This window comes from Bison bison, unplaced genomic scaffold (assembly GCF_000754665.1).
Source record: "Bison bison bison isolate TAMUID 2011002044 unplaced genomic scaffold, Bison_UMD1.0 scf7180017864518, whole genome shotgun sequence".
NCBI classification, from domain to species: Eukaryota; Metazoa; Chordata; class Mammalia; order Artiodactyla; family Bovidae; genus Bison; species Bison bison.
Window position 1 is genome coordinate 6,169,294 of NW_011495071.1, and position 18,848 is coordinate 6,188,141.

The window sequence follows — 18,848 nt, forward strand, 5'->3', positions numbered from 1 at the left end:
CAAGACTGCTGGGAGAAATATCAATATCTCAGATATGCAGATGACACCACTATAATGGCAGAAAGTAAAGAGGAACTAAAGAGCCTCTTGATGAAGGTAAAAGAGGAGAGTGAAAAAGCTGGCTTAAAACTCAACATTCAAAAAACTTAAGATCATGGTATCTGGTCCCATCACTTCATAGCAAACAGACAGGGAAACAATGGAAACAATGAGACTTTATTTTCTTGGGCTCAAAAATCACTGCAGATGGTGACTGCAGCCATGAAATTAAAAGACGCTTACTCCTTGGAAGAAAAGCTATGACCAACCTAGACAGCATATTCAAAAGCAGAAACATTACTTTGTCGACAAAGGTCCATCTAGTCAAAACTGTGGTTTTTCCAGCAGTCATGTATGGATATGAGAGTTGGACCATAAAGAAGGCTGAATGCCGAAGAATTGATGCTTTTGAGCTGTGGTGCTGGAGAAGACATTTGAGAGTCCCTTGGACTGCAAGGAGATCAAACCAGTCAATCCTAAAGGAAATCGATCCTGAAAATTCATTAGAAGGACTGAAGTTGAAGTCGAAGCTCCAATACTTTGGCCACCTGATGAGAAGAGCCGACTCATTAGAAAACACCCTGATGCTGGGAAAGACTGAAGGCAGGAGGAGAAGGGGACGACAGAGAATGAGATGGTTGGATGGCATCACTGACTCAACGGACACAAGTTTCAACAAGCTCTGGGAGAGGGTGAAAGACAGGGAAGCCTGGTGTGCTGCAGTCCATGGGGTAGCAAGGAGTCGGACACGACTGAGTGAACAACATGAAAATAATAGCAACAAAAACAGATTAAGTGGAAATATAGTGTTGCAAGATTCTTACATTTCATGTGAAATATAACAATTATAACTATCAGTAGGCTATGATAAGTTAAAGATACATATTGTGATCTTTACAGCAAAAACTAAAAAAAAAAAAAAACTGCAGAGGTATAACTATAAGGAAAACAAAGCAATTAAGGTTCAAAACTAAATCCACACACCTAAAATCTAAAACACTGACAATATCAAATTCTGGATAGGATATGGAGCAACAGAAATCCCCACCCTTTGCAGTAATGTAAAATGGTACAGCCACTTTAGAAGACAACTGGCAGTGTCTTATAAAAGTGAACATGATCTCAACAAAATAGCAACTGTTGGATATTTACCCAAGTAAACTGAAAACTATACCCACATTAAAAGCCATACACAAATGTTTACTGTAGCTTTATCCACAACGTTAAAAACTGGGAGCAACCAAGATGTCCTTCAGCTGGGGAATAAGCAGACTGTGGTATGCTATACAATGCAATACTACTCAGTGATGACCAAGGAGTGAAGTACTGATTCACTCAAGAACAGTGCAGTTCCGTTCAGTCACTCAGTCATGTCCGGCCCTTTGCGACCCCATGAATTGCAGAACGCCAGGCCTCCCTGTCCATCACCAACTCCCGGAGTAGATGAATCGTATATGCATTTTGCTAAGTGCAAAAAGTCTGACTCAAGCGTTGGTGGTATAGTGGTTAGCACAGCTGCCTTTCAAAAAGTCTGACTCAAAAGGTTACATACTGTATGATTCCATTCATGTAACATTCTGGAAGAGATAAAACTATAGGGATGGAAAACAAGAGCAGAAATTACAAGGGGTTGGTGGAGGAGGAATAAGTAACTAAAAGGTGACTTACACAGGAAATTTTAAAATGATGAAACTATCCCGTATAGTACTAGGGTGGTGGGTAAATGACTCTACTCTACTCTACTTGTCAAATCCAATAGAACTTACACCAAAAAGAGTAAACACTAATATAAGTAAATTATAAAAGAAAAAAAATTACCCAGGATGTCTGGGGGTGAGGGGACTGATTCCTTATGTCTCTATACATGAAAGAGCTACACATATATCCATGCTTAGATGGTACATGAGTTTCTCATTTCCAAATTTCCCAACTTTGAAACTGTTTTATGTGCATCTTGGTATGAGCAAAATGAATAGTGGATGGTGGCCCTTTCTTAATGTTGGGGAGGGAATTTATAGGTAAGGAAAAAAGAAAGGTAATACTTGATTAGAGTCAGTTACATCAGTATGAACTCATATTTATACATGCATATATGTAACATACCTCCAGAGGGACACAGAAACAATTATAGATATGTGTGTATACACACATACAGACTACTATACATGCATTACCAAGCTCTGTTTGCTGAGAGGATCTAGAAGCAGTGACATTCCAGTAATAATAAGCATTCTAGCAATTATATCTTGGTTTGCAAATACCATTCTCCATTAAAAGCTGCCAGGGTTTCTTAGAGAAAAGGCAATTCTTTAGGGCTGGGGCAGAGAAAATACAAAGAAGTAAAAGAACACTCAAAAAGGAAACAGTGAAAGGGACAAAGAAAGGGACACCCGACAGAATTTCCAGTATTCAAGGAATGGAACAAAAAAGATAACATAAGCAACAGAATAAATAACATACCACTAGATTACAGTACAAAGTATAATATAAAATATACATGAGTCCATACTAATATAAATAAATGACTGAACAAATAAATGGGGAGGTGAAACAGATCTTCCTTACAGAAAAAAATCTAAATAATACATGGAGATACCCTTCCATAGTTCTTCTGAGTATAAGGTGAACTCAGCAACTCGCTTCCAGAGAAGAGAGTATAAAAGAAAAAGAAGAGTAATTTTAAAGTTGGGAAACCTGGCACTCACTCACTACCTTAACCCAGTGATCCCGACTAACTTTACTAGTGATATCATGCGGATATCACGTAACTCCTAAAATGACATGATGAGAAGGACATTTCACTACTGTGGAATTCTTTGCAAAAACACATAACGTCCAGGCTAACCATTAGAAAAACATCAAACAAACTCAATTTGAGGAACGTTTCACAAAAATACCTGACAATACCCCCACAAAACTGTTAAGGTTACAAAAAGCAAAAAGACTGAGCAACTGGTCCAGAGCAGAAGAGACTGAGGAGACAGGGCAACTAAGTACAATACAGTATACTGAAATGTAGCCCTGAACAGAAACAGAAAACAGAAGACTGACGAAATCCAAATAAAATCTGGTGCATTAATAATATGCTAATGCTGGTTTCCTAGATTTGACTACTATATCATGGTAATATGGTAACAAAATTAGATAAGGTATGTACAAGAACTGTTTGCAAATTTTCTATATATATAAAACTATTCCAAAACAGATAGAATAAAATACTTTTTCAAAACACTACCCCCAAACAACTGCAAAATACACATTATCTTCAAGTGCAAATGGGGTATTCACCAAGGTAAACCATATACTGGGCCATTAAACATGTCTTAACAAATTTAAAAAGATCAAAATATTATAGCATTAACTTCAAAATATTAGAGTATATTCTCTAACCTCGATGGAATTACACTGGAAATCAATAAGATATCTCAATTCAATTCAATTCAATAAGTCGCTTCAGTCGTGTCCGACTCTGTGCGACCCCATAGACAGTAGCCCACCAGGCTCCCCCGTCCATGGGATTTTCCAGGCAAGAACTGGAGTGGGGTGCCAAATAAAATATCTAGACTAGTCTAAATGTTTGGAATTCTAAAATACACTTCTAAGTAATTCATGGGTCAAAGAGTAAACCAAAAAGAAAATCAGTATATATTTTGAACAAAATCCAACATACATTCCTGAAAAAAGACCTTCCTTAGCCAACTGGGAATAGAAATTTCTCAACTCAATAAAGGAAATGTATCCCCCCACAAAAACTATAGTTTACACAATTTAATGGTGAAAAGACTGAATTTTTTCCTCCTAAGGTTAGCAATAAGGTAAAAGATGTCTGCTCTGACTACTTCTACTCAACATATGCACTGGAAGTTCTAGCTAGTGTAATCCGGCAAGAAAAAGAAACAAAAGGCATCTGGATTGGAAAGGAAGAAGTAACACTGTCTATATTCACAGAAGACACGATCCTCAAGGTTCAAAATCTGGTAGAAGCTACAAAAAGCCATTGTATGAAGTGACCTTTGCTTCAAGGAAAGTGGCTGATATAATATTGGGTTGTTGCTAATGACCAAATTGGAGCTTTCGAGCATAAATTAGAATTTTTTAAAACTTTAGCTTTGGTAATATGGTAACAAACTACCACAGACTCCTTTAGCTTCAATTTATTTAAAGATTTTCTGTGATGAGATCAAAGTTAATGTTAGTATATAATCATTATCTGATATTGTACATGAAATATATCAACATTTGAAAGGCCTGAAAAAAAAAAAAAAACAATGAACAGCAGATGATGCTCTAAAGTCACATATGAGTAAAAGCAGAAGTAAAAGTAGAAAGTAGAAAAAAGACCAATAAATTTTAATCTAACAGAATGAAAAGATTTTTGATATGGTTTCTGATTCCATATTATAAGTAATCTTTAAGAAACTTATTGAGTTTTTGTGGAGTATTAAAAAAAACTCTAATACACCTTCCTTTTCTAACTACCTGTGTATAAAGTTGAATTTTCTTCCTATATTTTAACTAAACATAGTGCAGCAGACTGAATCCCAATGTATTCTATTAGCCCAGACATGAATGAGAGCTGAGAGCTGCAAAAATGCAAATCAAAGCTATTCGTCTCACATTTTCATTCAGAAAATATAGTTTTTTTTAAAGCAGGGTAACTATGCTATTGTAATGGCTTTTTAAAAAGACTAAATACTTTTAAAACTACTTAATTTCTAATATGGTAAATATTAATAGACATAACCCACATAAAACTTCCTGGAGTCCTAAATAATCTTTAAGAGTATAATGGGGTCTTGAGATTACAAAGTTTGAGAGTCACTGTGCTACGTGATAGAACAATGTCCTTCAGCAGGCAAGAGATGGAATCTAACAGGAAGCAGAGGCACTGACTGCAGACAGGGGCCTGTACAATTCACCCATGATAGCATACAGAAAGTTAAGTGTGTGTGGGTACAGACGTGGGTAGGTGAACAGGTAAGGTGGTAGGGGTCAGTGTGACATTACAAGTGACTCACTCCTAAGGCAGTGAAGAAAAGGTTCAAAGGCTACATTTTAAAGACACAATATACAGAAGGCTACAGACTAGCACCCATCACTCAATCCCCTCTAAACCTTAAGAGAATATCGCCAGAAGTGGCCAACATCAAAAAAAAGGTATCTATCTGGACCACCTCGGTTATCTACCCAGAGTTTTAAAAAGCTTTGAAAAGGAAAAGAGGAGAAAGAGGAGTGTTATGAGCATGGGAAATGGGATTTGAGAAACAAAAGCAAGTACACTGCACGTTACTAACCTTGTGATTAGAGCAGAGAATGAGGCAGAGTGTAATGATTTGAGAACAGTCAGGGAAGGTTAGGGTTACAAGGAAGAGAAAACAAAACTGTAGGAAATACTCAGGCTTACCTGTCCACTCCATCCCAGCGATACCCTGGCCAGATATTGAATCTGTTGGGAGGGGGTGCAGGGCCACTGTAGCGAGGTCTCACTAAAGATAGGAGAGAGAGAAAAGTTAGTTACCTATGTAATTTAATTCAGAGCTGAATGGCAGTGAGGAAAAAAAAATTTTATACAGAAATCTCTGATCAAGTTCAACTTAAACTCCCAAATACAAAGAATCTGAAATTATACAGGAACGCCTTCTTTGCACATATTTATGAATCCTCATTCTAATGATCCTCTCTCTTCACATACATCACCTCTATCTCTGATGATTCCCAGAAGGCTCACCTTTCTTATTCTTGTTCTCCTTGGCCTTATTCTTCTTGATAAAGTTGGCCATGGGGTCCCCCTCTCTTTCCTGTTCTCTCAGCATCCGATCCAAATCTTCATCATCAATATAGCGGGCCAGAGGCTTCTGCATTTCCTTCATTGCATCCTCCACATTTTGTTGCTGCTGCCGGGTTTGGGCAAGCCTGGACAAGAAGAACCAGGAGAGTCTGCTATCCTGTGTAACACCTCCACTCTTACACTGAGACGGACCATACTGCTACACGTGGAGAGCCTCCTCTTCCTAGCAGTCCAGGGCAAATACTAAAAAACGTGAAATTCCCAGAATACCAACCAGAAGTGTGAAATACGTCAGTATTGTAGGAAGCAAACTGAGCACAATGAAGTTCCCATTCCTGAAAATAGCTTTAAAGGCAGAACAATGAACTAATTGGTCAGGAGAGTAGAGAAATTGCTTCCTCCAGTAACTGCAGTCTTGTGTTCCTTTCAGTGGCTCTCTTACCCTTTGCCCCACTGAGCATACAGCTCCTCTCTCTTTGAGTCCTTCTCTGCTTTTCGCCTCTGCTCTAAACGTTCCAGTTTCAAATTCCTCTTACGACCAGACTTATCCCGAAATACAGTTTCGGCATGTTGGAATTCAGCTGCAAAGGAAAAGTACACTTTTAAAGATAAACGAAAAGGTGTCAAAATCAGAAACAACATTCTAACAGCTGAAGTCAACCAGTTAGTGCTCTGATGCAGGATAAGAACTTTCACAGCCAGACAACAAGTAGTCCTTACCAACATCTAAGTGCATATTGGTGATGACTCTGAAAATTAACATTTTTTAAGAAGGAAAAGATCCACATGTAGCCAATGAGAAGTTAAAACAAAGCAGAAAACCGGATTTGAAACTTGATAGCAATTAAAAATTTTAAATATCAGGTAAATTAGCTATATTTTTTTAAAAAAAAGTAAAAGCGACATAAGCCTCAACTGGTTTCTGCACTTTCACATTTTTACCTTCAAATGCCATGGTCTCCTGGTCCCGTTTCTTGAGCTCCTGCTGCTCTCGCTGTATGTCAGTTAACACCAACCCAGTTTTAGCCCCGGAATACATGTGTGCAGCCTATGCAATGGAAAAGGGAGCATCCAACATTAATGAGACAATGTGGCAACGGGCTCCGTGGGTGTACAGTTATGTCTGAGGATCAGCAATTACCAAACCAAAAACGCTACCTTATATTCTCATTATCAACCACAGGATTGGCAAAATAGAAGAAATAAAACTGAATGTCATGGAAAATTAATAGTACTGTTAAGTTTAAGAGCAAACAGAAACACAAACCAACAATTTACTAAAGGGAAGGCTGAAAAAAGTGAAAGTTTTAGTCGTTCAGTCGTGTCCAACTCTTTGTGACCCCATGGACTGTAGCCTGCCTGGTTCCTCTGTCCATGGAATTCTCCAGGCAAGAATACTGGTGTGGGTAGCCATTCCCTTCTCCAGGGAATCTTCCCCACTCAGGGATCAAACCCAGATCTCCTACACTGCAGGCAGATTCTTTACCATCTGAACCAAAGGGCAGGCTAAGCATATGTATTTCTGACTTTTTAGCATATAAACTGCATCCATGAAGACTCTCAGGTCACCTGATCAGAAACCTCTATCAAGCTCTGAGCCCTTCAGTAGAGCTGAATATTTCAGCTGAATCAACACTGATAAAATATTCCATTTAAATCACAAAGTCAAGCAAACCTATCAATTTCAAACCTGAAATTGTGGCTATATTTCAGGATAATGACAAGATATGACCAAATCCAAACTTTTTACTAAAACCCACCCTGTATCAAAATAACAAACCACCCCGCAATCAATGTATATAAATTTTTATATCCTAATATCCTTAAGCAATGTGCTAGGTACTTCCCTGGAAGTCCAGTGGTTTTCAATCCTTGGTTCGGGAACTGAATAAAGATCCTGCATACCATGTGACATGGTCAAAAAAAAAGCAATGTGCTAAATCTGATTAATATTAAATTGTCCATGGACTAAGCAGATACATAAAAATGTCACTGGGTCCAGCTGAAACACTGACCTTACTGCGCTCCCCACATCCTGGGGTTAGGGACTGCCTGTTCCACCCTACCAGGACCACACGGACTACAGAGGAGACTTACCTGAAAAGTCTGTGTTGGAGGTAACATGCACATCACAGGCTCTTTCTTAACCAACTCACTGGAATAACATTTCTTTTTTTTCTCTTTTTCTGTTTTTGGAATAACATTTCTGTACTAGTAAAGGTATTCTTTACAACACAATTACTTGGGGTTCATGTGGATTTTGTTAATTCAGCCTTCACCGCAGATTTAAAATAATACAAAACACTTTTCCCAGGCGATATGATTTTTAAAGTCGTTTTATATTTTAAATGCCTCTCTTTAAGCTCTGGATACAGAGATCTACAGTCCAAATGGCTTACACTAAATGCTTACTTTGTCCCAGGTCCTGGGCTAAGAGTTTTACTTACACTACCACATTTAATTCTCAAAAGAACTTGAAGTATGTACTACTATCATCTACATTTTAAAGATGAAGAAACTGAGGCTTAGAGATATTATGTATCTTGCTCAAATCTCACATAAGAAGTAGAATTCCATGTGTGATCTGTTTGACACGAAGTTCGTGCTCCTAACTCTGTGAACTACATTCTCAGTCTGTTCATAAGAAATAGGAAGTTTTGTTTAAACTATTAAAATGAGATTTGTGGAACTGAGAGAACATAAAGGCAGATGCTATTTAGGAAATGTGTTACTTGCAAGTTCCCCTGGGTTGAGTTAGATAGTCTTGCCTTCAGAGAGAAGAAAAGAGCTCTAGAGGTCCTGTGAGCTACATTTCTCTGGCTTGGATCTCTGAGACCTGTACAGAGCTAGAAGATGAGTTACTCTAAACTAAGACATGGCTCCTGAAAGTTCTTACCTTCTTTCCCAGAGGCTGACTCCTTCGAGGTGGAGACAGATCAGAATCAGAAGATTTGGCCCTCTGCTTTCTCCTTGGTGGAGAGAGGTCAGAATCAGAGCTCCGATGCCTAGGTCTATTCCGCGGAGGTGACAGATCGGAATCGGAATCCTGGGGCCCTGAACTCTGTTTGTGCCGTGGAGGAGAAAGATCTGAATCAGAGGTTTTCCTACTGTCACCTGGGTAGGAAGAAGAGTCCAATGTGTGATGTTTCCTGGGTGGAGAGCCTGTGTGATGTTTCCTATGGGTGGGGGAAGAGCCTAGAAATTGAAGAGTAAAGATTTTAATCCCCTTGGCAAAATCTAAAAAAGAATGTACCAGGCAAATGTTCAACATTCACTTAGTCCTCTTGTAAGGAACTATCACTAACCTAAACATAAGTATAAATGACAAGGGAGAAGAGCAAAGTCAGAGACAACTTTTAAAACCAATGGGTGGGGTTCTATTCCCAAGTTACTAGTTACTGTGACTAGCACAAGACATCTCACCATCCTCATCTGTGCCATATTTATCCACACATAGAGTGGCCAAAACAAACTGAACTCGGGGCTCAGTGGCATTGTTAGTCGCTCAATCGTATCTGACTCTTTGCAACCCTATGGACTGTGGTCCTCCAGGCTCCTCTTCCATGGAATTTTCCAGGCAAGAATACTGGAGTGGGTTGCCATTCTCTTTTCCAAGGGATCGTCCTGATCCAGGGATTGAACCCAGGTATTCCACATTGCAGGCAGATTCTTTCACTATCTGAGCCACCCAGGAAGCCCTAGCAAGTTAAGATGACCTAGAATATATTCTGGGTTTCCCTGGTGGCTCAGATGGTAAAGAATCTGCCCAAATGCAAGAGACCCAGGTTTGATCCCTGGGTCAGGAAGATCCCCTGGAGGAGGAAATGGCAACTCACTCCAGTATTCTTCTGGAGAATTCATGGACAGAGGAGCCTGGTGGACTACAGTCAGAAAGAGTCAAACACAAGTGAGTGACTAACACACACACAGAGAATGTATTCTGATGTCTTTTGACTAAACATAACAATGTATTTGAATTAAAAATTAAAGCAGTACCTAGGGACAAAAGATGGAGCAAACAAATTTCATCACACAGGTGAGCTGTAGACATAGGCATCACAAATCACCTCCCCCAAAGGCAATCCGCAATATGTATCAACAGTCCTATAAGCAAAGAACCCCCCTGAGCCAGTAAATAAATTTCTACTTTGTTCCCTAGGAAACGTATCTAGAAGCACTTCAACTCCCAGGAAGTCTATCTAGAAATAGATACAAAAATAATCCAGAACAGAGCAACTGTTTATGTATAAGGATGTTCATTATAGAATTACAGAGGAAAAGGTTTAGAAATAACCTAAAATATGCAATATTAGGGGAATGGTTAATGGAACACCAACAAAAATTATATTAACAAAGAGATATTTTATGACTCAGGAAAGATAATGCTAAGTGAAAAAAGCAAGCAAGATTACACATGCAATATTTACTTACTGCCTAGACACATCTCAACTACATCAAAAATGATTAGAAAAAAAGACTGAAAGAATACTGGCTACAAGAAAGAGACTGCCTCTGACTGGACAGAATTTTGTGTGATCTTTTTCTACATTTCTATACATTCCAAAGTTTCTGCAACAAACATGTAGTATTTTCATGAGGTGGGGAGAATGAACAAAAAATATATATAAAAACTTCTACCCTACTACTGTTAATTTTTAACTCTCCTCAGCCCAACCTCTCACTATTTCCCTCCAGTTTTTAAAACTCCAAAGCTCCATTCTCATTTCTAAAGACCATAAATACCTAGCAAAGCAACTAAAAGAATCAAAAGAAAGCACTCTGGGAACAGGTCCCTCTCACGGACAAATGCTCACCTTTAGAATCATGCTGCTTATTTCCAACATGGGATGTTGCTTGTTTTTTTCGTGAAGGAGAGAGGTCTGAGTCATACTCATATTTGCTATTCTTTGGGAGTGATGGATGAGAAGGTCCTGGCCCCTTGCAATGTGGAGAAGTTTTGCTAGAGCTTTCTGGGGCTTCACTGCTTTTGGTTCTGGGCAGTGAGTGAGGAACATTAGCAGCCAAGTCACTGGAATTATGATGGGCTTTCCTGAGCTGTGATCTATCCACAGAGTCAAGAGTCCTTCCAGGTTGAGCTGTGTCAGGGGAGCAGTTACGGGCCCTTCTGGCAGGAGAGAGATCTGAGGAACTGTGGTAGGTCCTCCTAGGAGGAGATGAATCTGGGGTGTCATGACGGGTCCTCCTAGGAGGAGATGGATCTGGGGTATCATGACGAACCTTCCTAGGAGGAGCAGAATCCAGAGTGTCATGACGAATCTTCCTAGGAGGAGATGAATCTGGGGTGTCATGACGGGCCTTCCTAGGAGGAGATGAATCAGGGGTGTCATGACGAACCTTCCTAGGAGGAGATGGATCTGGAGTGTCATGACGAACCCTTCGAGGAGGAGATGGATCTGGAGTGTCATGACGAACCCTTCTAGGAGAAGACGGATCCGGGGTGTCATGACGAACCTTCCTAGGAGGAGATGAATCTGGGGTGTCATGACAGAACTGTCTGTGTGAGGGTATATCTTCACTGTGGCCTAAACACAAATAGCAAAGAATCAGATTCCCACAAATGCTCTGTCATCCCTTTAACCAAAGTTTCAAAAAACACCCCAACAGGATACATCTCAAAACTACTAAGAAAGCCCAAAAGGTATGCACAGCTACTTCAGGGCAGTAAAGTAGCACTCATGAATATCCTAAGAAAAACCACTCATATTTGCCTAACAGGTCATAAATCTGCAAGGCACTTTAAATGTAGTTTTCATGTTGTATCTTGTTAGGTAAGCAGGGCAGGTATCCTTGTTTTACAGACATGAAAACAGAGACCCTAAGAAGCTAAGTGGTTTCCTACGTAGGGGTCACTGCTACTAAAATGAAAAGACAGGCTAGAACCCCAACCTTCTAATCCCAATCCAAAGCTCTTCCCCAAACCTTATTTGTATGGAATTCTCCACGAGAAGCTCCCACTGATATCTAACTTAGGCAATTCAGTTTGCACCCACTCTTCTCTCAAAAGGCAAACTGAATAATTCTGTGCCACATCAAAATGAAATCCTGTGAGCTATTTAATCCATGCCATTGTGCTCCTTATTAAAAGCAGCAAAAGCACCAGAAAGAAAGAAGGATCAGCACTTTACTGATCACCTGCTACATGCCCATGTCTATACAGATTATTTCATTTAATTCACACAAGCAGCTTAGGAGATAAATATTGTTCTCCTCTTATTATAAAGAAGCTGATACTCAGAAAATCTAAGTAATTTGCCAAAATAATACTGTTAGTAAGTGGTGAAATGAATATCCAAACCCAGATCTGTCTGACTCCAGAGTCCACAAACAATCTTTAAAATGGAAACAGTTTGAGACTTTTGATATTCAAAGACATAACAGAATGAAACATTTATAGCAAATCCAGAGAGTAACAAAATCCAGTTTCTCTTCTCCTTCTATCTCTTATCACTGAGCTCCCTAAGCAAATATAAACAACTAAAAGTTGGGTGGGAGTCAATGAATATTTGTTAATGGGTGAATTAAACAAGTCACCTCCTTTACTTTGGAGAACAGGCTCCTCTGACCAGAATCCACCCCTCAAAGAAAAGTAATGATATATGTAGGGTGTATACATGCGAGTTAAGTTGTTTCAGTCATGTCCGACTCTTTGCAACCTTATGGACAGCAGCCCACCAGGCTCCTCTGTCCATGGGATTCTCCAGGCAAGAATACTGGAGTGGATTGCCATGCCCTCCTCCAGGGGATCTTTCTTCCTGACCCAGGGATCGAACCTGCATCTCTTCTGTTTCCTGCATGGCACGAGGGTTCTTTACCACTTGCATCACCTGCGAAGTACTTGACAGTAAATCTAATCCACATGGTTGATAAATCCCATAATATTTATAAAAAGCTGGAGGTATAACCCTCCCAGACTTCAGACTATACTACAAAGCTATAATAATCAAAACAGCATGGTCCTGGCACAAAAAGAGGCATATAGATCAATGGGACAGAATAGAGAGCCAGAGATAAACCCATATACCTATGGTCCATTAATCTATGACAAAAGAGGCAAGAATATATAATGGAGAAAAGACAGCCTCTTCAATAGGTGGTGCTGAGAAAACTGGACATGCACACAGAACAATAAAATTAAGACATTCCCTCACACCATATATAAAAATAAACTCAAATGGTTCAAAAACCTAAATATAAGCCCTAAAACTACAAAACTAGTAAGGTTAAATATAGGTGGAACATTCTTTGACATAAATCATAACAGTATTTTCTTGGCTCAGTTTCCTTAGGCAAAAGAAATAAAAGCACAAATAAACAAATGGGACCTAATTACACTAAAAGCTTTTGCACAGCAAAGGAAACTATCAACAAAATAAAAGACAAGCTTATGGAATGGGAGGAAATATCTGCAAATGAAGCAACCAACAAAAAATAAAACCCAACCCAATCAAAAAATGGGCAGAAGACTTAAATAGACATAATTCCAAAGAAGACATACATATGGCTAACAGGCACATGAAAAGATGCTCAACATTGCTAATTATTAAAGAAATATAAATCAAAACCACAATGAGGTATCACCTCACAGCTGTCAGAATGGTTATCATCAAAAAGTCTAACAAGGGAATTTGCTGGTGGTCCAATGGTTAGGACTCTGCACTTCCACTGCAGGAGGGCATGGGGCTGGTCCCTGGTCAGGGAACTAAGATTCTGCAAGTCATGCAGCATGACCAAAAAAAGGAATACAACATATTATTTAAAACAAAAAAGTATACTAATAAATGTTGGAGAGGATATGGAAAAAAGGGAACCCAAGTGTAAACTGGTGTAGTCACTATGGAAAACAGTATGGAGGTTCCTTGAAAAACCAGAACAGAACTACCATGGGATGCAGCAATTCCACTCCTGGGTATATATCCGGGAAAAATAAAAACACTAATTTAAAAAGATATATGCATCCCAATGTTTACGGCAGCACTATTTCTATAGCCAAGACATGGAAACAACTCAAGTGCCCAGCAAGACACAATTTTTGGTTTAAGAAGTTGTGGGATACACACACACACACGAATATTATTCAGCCGTGAAAAAGAATGAGATATTGCCATTTGTAGCAACATGGATGGACCTAAAGAATATATACTAAGCGAAGTCAGACAGAAAGATAAATATTATATGACAGAACTTACATGTAGAAACTAAAAAATAACACAAATTATAACACATATACAGAACAGAAACACAGACACAGAAAACACACTTATGATTACCAAAGGGGAAGGGGGAAGGAATAACTTAGGAGTATGGGATTAACATATACAAACCACTATACATAAAATAGATAAGCCATGAGGAATTACTGTACAGGCCAGGGAACTATATTCAATATCCCAGAATAACTTAAATGAAAAATTATCTAAAAATACATATATACACATAACTGACTTTGCCACATACCTAGAACACAATACTGTAAATCAATGATACTTCAATTTTAGAAAAAAGAAAAAAAAGATAAAAGTCTTCCCCTATTAATGAGAAATTCAGATTTATCTGTTACTGGAACTCACTCCCCAGAAGCTTCCATTTAGCACTGGAACGAAAGGCTTCCATCTGCTTTACCTCTTCTGGCCGCTCATCCACAAACTCAGCCACCTGTGGAAGTGAGAACAACATTTTAAGGAAATCCACAGGATCCAGCCAAGTAGCAGTGCTATCTGAAGAACCTGAAGCTATGACTATTCCACTCCTAACAATACATAGCTCACAAAGACCCAAAACAGCCCTGAAGAAACAGATAGTGGTCCTCAGTTACATGTGCTCCATAAACATGTGAATGTCACTGAATGGTTTAATTATAGATCTTTCTCTGACTCATTAATTTCCCTCCAGATGTTCATTTCTTTTATTACAAACCTTTTTATTAACCCACCTGGTATAACAGCTGCCACTCAAAGCTAAAAGCTAAACTCCTTTTACCTGTTTACCACTCCATTCAGGGTAAAAACACAGGCAGGGTTCCTGTCACACTTACCATTCATTAAAGAATTTGGACTCCTTATGAAAGCTTTACTGTAGATCACAATGATAGTTTTTCTAGGATCCCACCAAAAGAAGTCATTAAAATGTACAAAGACTCATAGAATCTTTAAGGGATAAGACCATATTTCCTATCACCCAAATTCCCAAATAAATCTCGAATCTTCCCTACAGTATCCTTGATAAATGATCACTTATGTAGTCCCTCCTGACAGAACCAATTCACTGACAGGGAACTCATGTTACAAGGCGGTCCGCTGCATTTGGGGGTTAGAAAGTTCTTAGTTGTATTGGACCCGCATCTACCTTCCTGTAACTTCTTTCTGTCGACCCAAGTTCTGACCTCTGATGCAAATGATCCTCTTTCCACATGACAGACCTGCAACTATGAGCAAAGCACTGCTTTGTGCTTTACTTATATTATCTCACTCCATCTTCACAAAAGCCCTGCAAAGAAAGGCTCCATATTACTAAGAGCAAATTATGGCTCAGAGACGTAACTATCTCCTTTCCACTTTGTTTCTCAGCAATTCTAAGCAAAAGTCCCATGGCCATACCAATGCTAACTTATTTACCTATGCTTTTGACCACCTAGCTCTTACTTATCCTTCAAAACTCAATTCAGATATCTCCATCCTTCAAGCAATCTCCCATTTTCATGGGCTAAAAAATGTGCCCATTGGGTTCCAAGAGCATTTGGCATGCATGTGAGGGGCTTCCCCGTTGGCACAGCTGGTAAAGAATCCACCTGCAATGCAAGTGATGCAGGAGACACAGTTCAATCTCCAGGAGGATCCCTGGAAAAGGAAATGGAAACCCACTCCAGTATTCTTGCCTGGGAAATCCAGGGACAGAGAAGCCTGGCAGGCTACAATCCATGAGGTCACAAAAGAGTCAGACACAACTTAGCGACTAAACAACAATAACGTATGTGAACTATATCTCCGACATTCACCATACTGCTGAAATTATTTGAATTCAGTCTCCCATTCTAAGGGTATGACCTCTAAAGTATAAATACTATACTCTATTAATCTACATATCTGCTATACCTAGGCAAACGTATACAATTTTAAAGCTTAGTTGAATCAGTAAATAAAAGAAGTAAATAACATTTCCTTTCATTGAAACTGAACAGTGTTTTTAAGGTAAGTTGCAACAAATTGAACCATGGCTAATTCTAATCACGACTCTTTATCACTGACACTGAGGAATCCTGTCTCTCTGTCATCAGTTCCCACTTCTAGGCAGATGGAGCCCTCCATATACAAAGACTGTATATAGGCATCATCAAAGAAAACTATTTTAAAATAGCTCCTGGAAAATGTCACCTCTTCTCTGACCTCAACTTTCCTCCTTACTATCTACGCTGCATTGGGAGTCGAGATTAAGAGGCTTGCATTTCAAAGTCCTCAGAGCCGCAAAAAGATACACACCACAGGCAAATCTCCATCATCTTCCTCTTCCTCCTTTTCTGCTTTAGTGGTTGAGATAGATGTCCAGCTCACGTCATCATCCACAATTCGCATTCTAAAGATGAAAAACAAAAGACCAAAAAAAGAAGAATCATTCTTGGATAACAGCCTACAAACATTCATCTCTGGTTTTAGGCTAAAGTTCAAAATCCTATAAGATCCTATGGTCCATTCTTTGCCAATATGGCCAATTTCATCTCGCACCACTGTCTCCTCAATTCACTACTCACTAGTCATCTTCTGATGCCTAGAATGAGCCAAATTCCTTTCCATATCAGTTTCACATATTTAGTTCCTTCCCTCTGCCTAACCTACTCTTCTTATTCTTTAGTGGGAAACTCTTTGTCATTCTTAAAAGCCGAGCATATATATAAATTCCTTGAGCAGACCTTACAACACTACTCCCCTTACCTCTCCCAACTAAGAATCCGTTACACATTCTTGGAAATAAATCAACTAGTTGCATAATTAGTTGTTTAAAGACTGTATCCCCATTAAACTATAAGCTCCATCAGAGTAGGGACAGTGATATCTCATTCACAGTGATATCCTCACTGTGATAGACGAAGTACCCAATAAATATTTGTTACATGGATCAACTATGGATGAGTCCAAAGAATAATGACTGCCATGATGTAAACCGTTATTATTAACAGTTATCATTTGAAAAGCCAGATGACTAATCACAACAACCATTTAATGTAAGTGATATAATTCAATATTACTCTGACTTTAAAGATGAAAAAACTGAGGCTGAGAGAGATGAAATACCTTGTCCAAGGCCACACAACTCATGAAGTGGCACAGATAGGACTGAAAGACTGATCAATGTTACTTCAAAGCTCAAGACAATGTCACTACAAGGCACTGCCTCCAGGAAATCCACACAAGTCAGAGGGGTCAGAAGACAGCAAGAATAACACAACAACCAAAGAGTTAACTAACTAAACCGGTTAGTTCTTTGGAACTATTTGACTTTACAGGGTATATTAGTTTCTTAGAGCTGCCTAACAAAGGACCACAAACCGAGTGGCTTAAAACAACAGAAATGTATTCCCTCACAGTTCTGGAGACTTCAAGTCTGAAATCAAGGTGTGTGCAAGGCAATGTCCACCAAGAAAGGCTCCAGGGTAAGATCTTTCCTTGACTCTTCCAACTTCTGGTAGCCTCTGTCAGCTGCATAAATCCAGTCCAGCCTCAGCCTCCCATCTTCACCTGGGAAGTTTTCCCTCTAAGCCTGTTTCTGTATCCAAATTTCTCTTTTCTTAAAAGGACACCAGTTTATACTGGACAGCTTAACTAATTATATCTGCAAAGACTCTACTTCTAAATAGTGTCACATGCTAAGGTTCTGGTTTGGAGGAGAGGGACAGTACTCAACCCAGTACACTAGGCCACGTAAGTTTTCTCGTTTGAAAAGTGGAGATAGCAAAAATATCTACTTCTTAACACTGTTATAACTCTTAAATAAAATCATGTCTAAAGTACTTACAATGTTATCAGGCACTGACAAGAACGGTATAAACGTTAGTTGTTATTGGTAGTAGCAAGAGTAACAGGAAGTGAGCATAGGTCGCGACCCGAGTCCTTGGCTTAGGAGAACCCGCACGGGCAGGTTCTGGGCCGCTAATATACCAGCACAGAGCCTTTGAATTCGTTTCACGTTTATTCTCAGGATACAATATTCACTCTCTGCGGGAGAACGGGATGCCACAAAGGCGGGAAAAGACTAATACAAGTTACAACCCGGCCTGAACACACTGGAGATACTGCCCAGGGGCGCGAGCAGCGGCCTGAGAGGGCTCTGAGCGCAGGCAGGGTCAGGGTCAGGGGCGCGGGGCCGCCGGCGAGGAGCCCAGCAAGAGCCGGGCCGAGGGCGGCGCGGGAAGGTGAGGGGCGGCGGGCCGCGCGGACCCCACCCTGCCAGGGCCAACTCACCCCTTGCCGCCGGCCCCGCTAGGCTTCGGCCGCTTTTTGCGACCCTTGCGGCCGGACTCAGGGCCCCCGTCGACGCCGCCATCTGCCCCAGACAAGTATCGCTTCAGGTACTCGGCCTTGGAGAGCGGTGGAGCTGCCGCCATGGCAGCGGAGGGAAACGGGTCAGGGCTGGAGACAAAATTGTTGAACGCGAAACGGAACAGCAGCGAGCTGCGAGGGGGCGGGGCCAGGACCGGAAGTGACGGTGTGTTTGGAAGTGCTGGGCAGACATGTGCGAGTCTCAGAATCTTGGAGGACTGAAGAACAGAAACACGCACGCTTCCGGGGCCCACTCTACATCCCCTCTGACCCGGCAATTGTGTTTCTTCTCTTCGTCCTTCCATCTGTTCAAACAACTGTGCAGCAAGGGCTGTTGTGGTCGCGAGGATACATCCATGACTCCAACAAGACTTATGACCCCAGCAGCTTCAGAAGCACCAGAGTAGTTAACGAACGTGGGCTCTGGAGTTGCAGCCCATCTACGTTTGAGTTCTGGCTCAATAACTTGCTAA

At 40.1% G+C, this 18,848-nt stretch overlaps 1 protein-coding gene across 2 annotated transcripts in view; it reads right to left on the minus strand.

The window, feature by feature from the left end:
- BUD13 (BUD13 homolog (S. cerevisiae)) overlaps positions 1-18,474 on the minus strand; it is a 24,423-nt gene extending 5,949 nt beyond the window's left edge. The window contains exons 1-9 of one of the 2 annotated variants that reach the window (XM_010830372.1): positions 18,298-18,474; positions 16,321-16,414; positions 14,416-14,500; positions 10,642-11,370; positions 8,724-9,022; positions 6,770-6,875; positions 6,270-6,408; positions 5,768-5,952; positions 5,444-5,525 (exon numbers count right to left, since the gene is read on the minus strand). In XM_010830372.1, the coding sequence (XP_010828674.1) occupies positions 5,444-5,525; positions 5,768-5,952; positions 6,270-6,408; positions 6,770-6,875; positions 8,724-9,022; positions 10,642-11,370; positions 14,416-14,500; positions 16,321-16,414; positions 18,298-18,440 (1,862 nt within the window). In that variant the 5' untranslated portion in view covers positions 18,441-18,474. The remainder of the gene's footprint in view (positions 1-5,443; positions 5,526-5,767; positions 5,953-6,269; positions 6,409-6,769; positions 6,876-8,723; positions 9,023-10,641; positions 11,371-14,415; positions 14,501-16,320; positions 16,415-18,297) is intronic. The other variant, XM_010830373.1, reaches the window with a different exon arrangement.
- Positions 18,475-18,848: the final 374 nt, after the last annotated feature.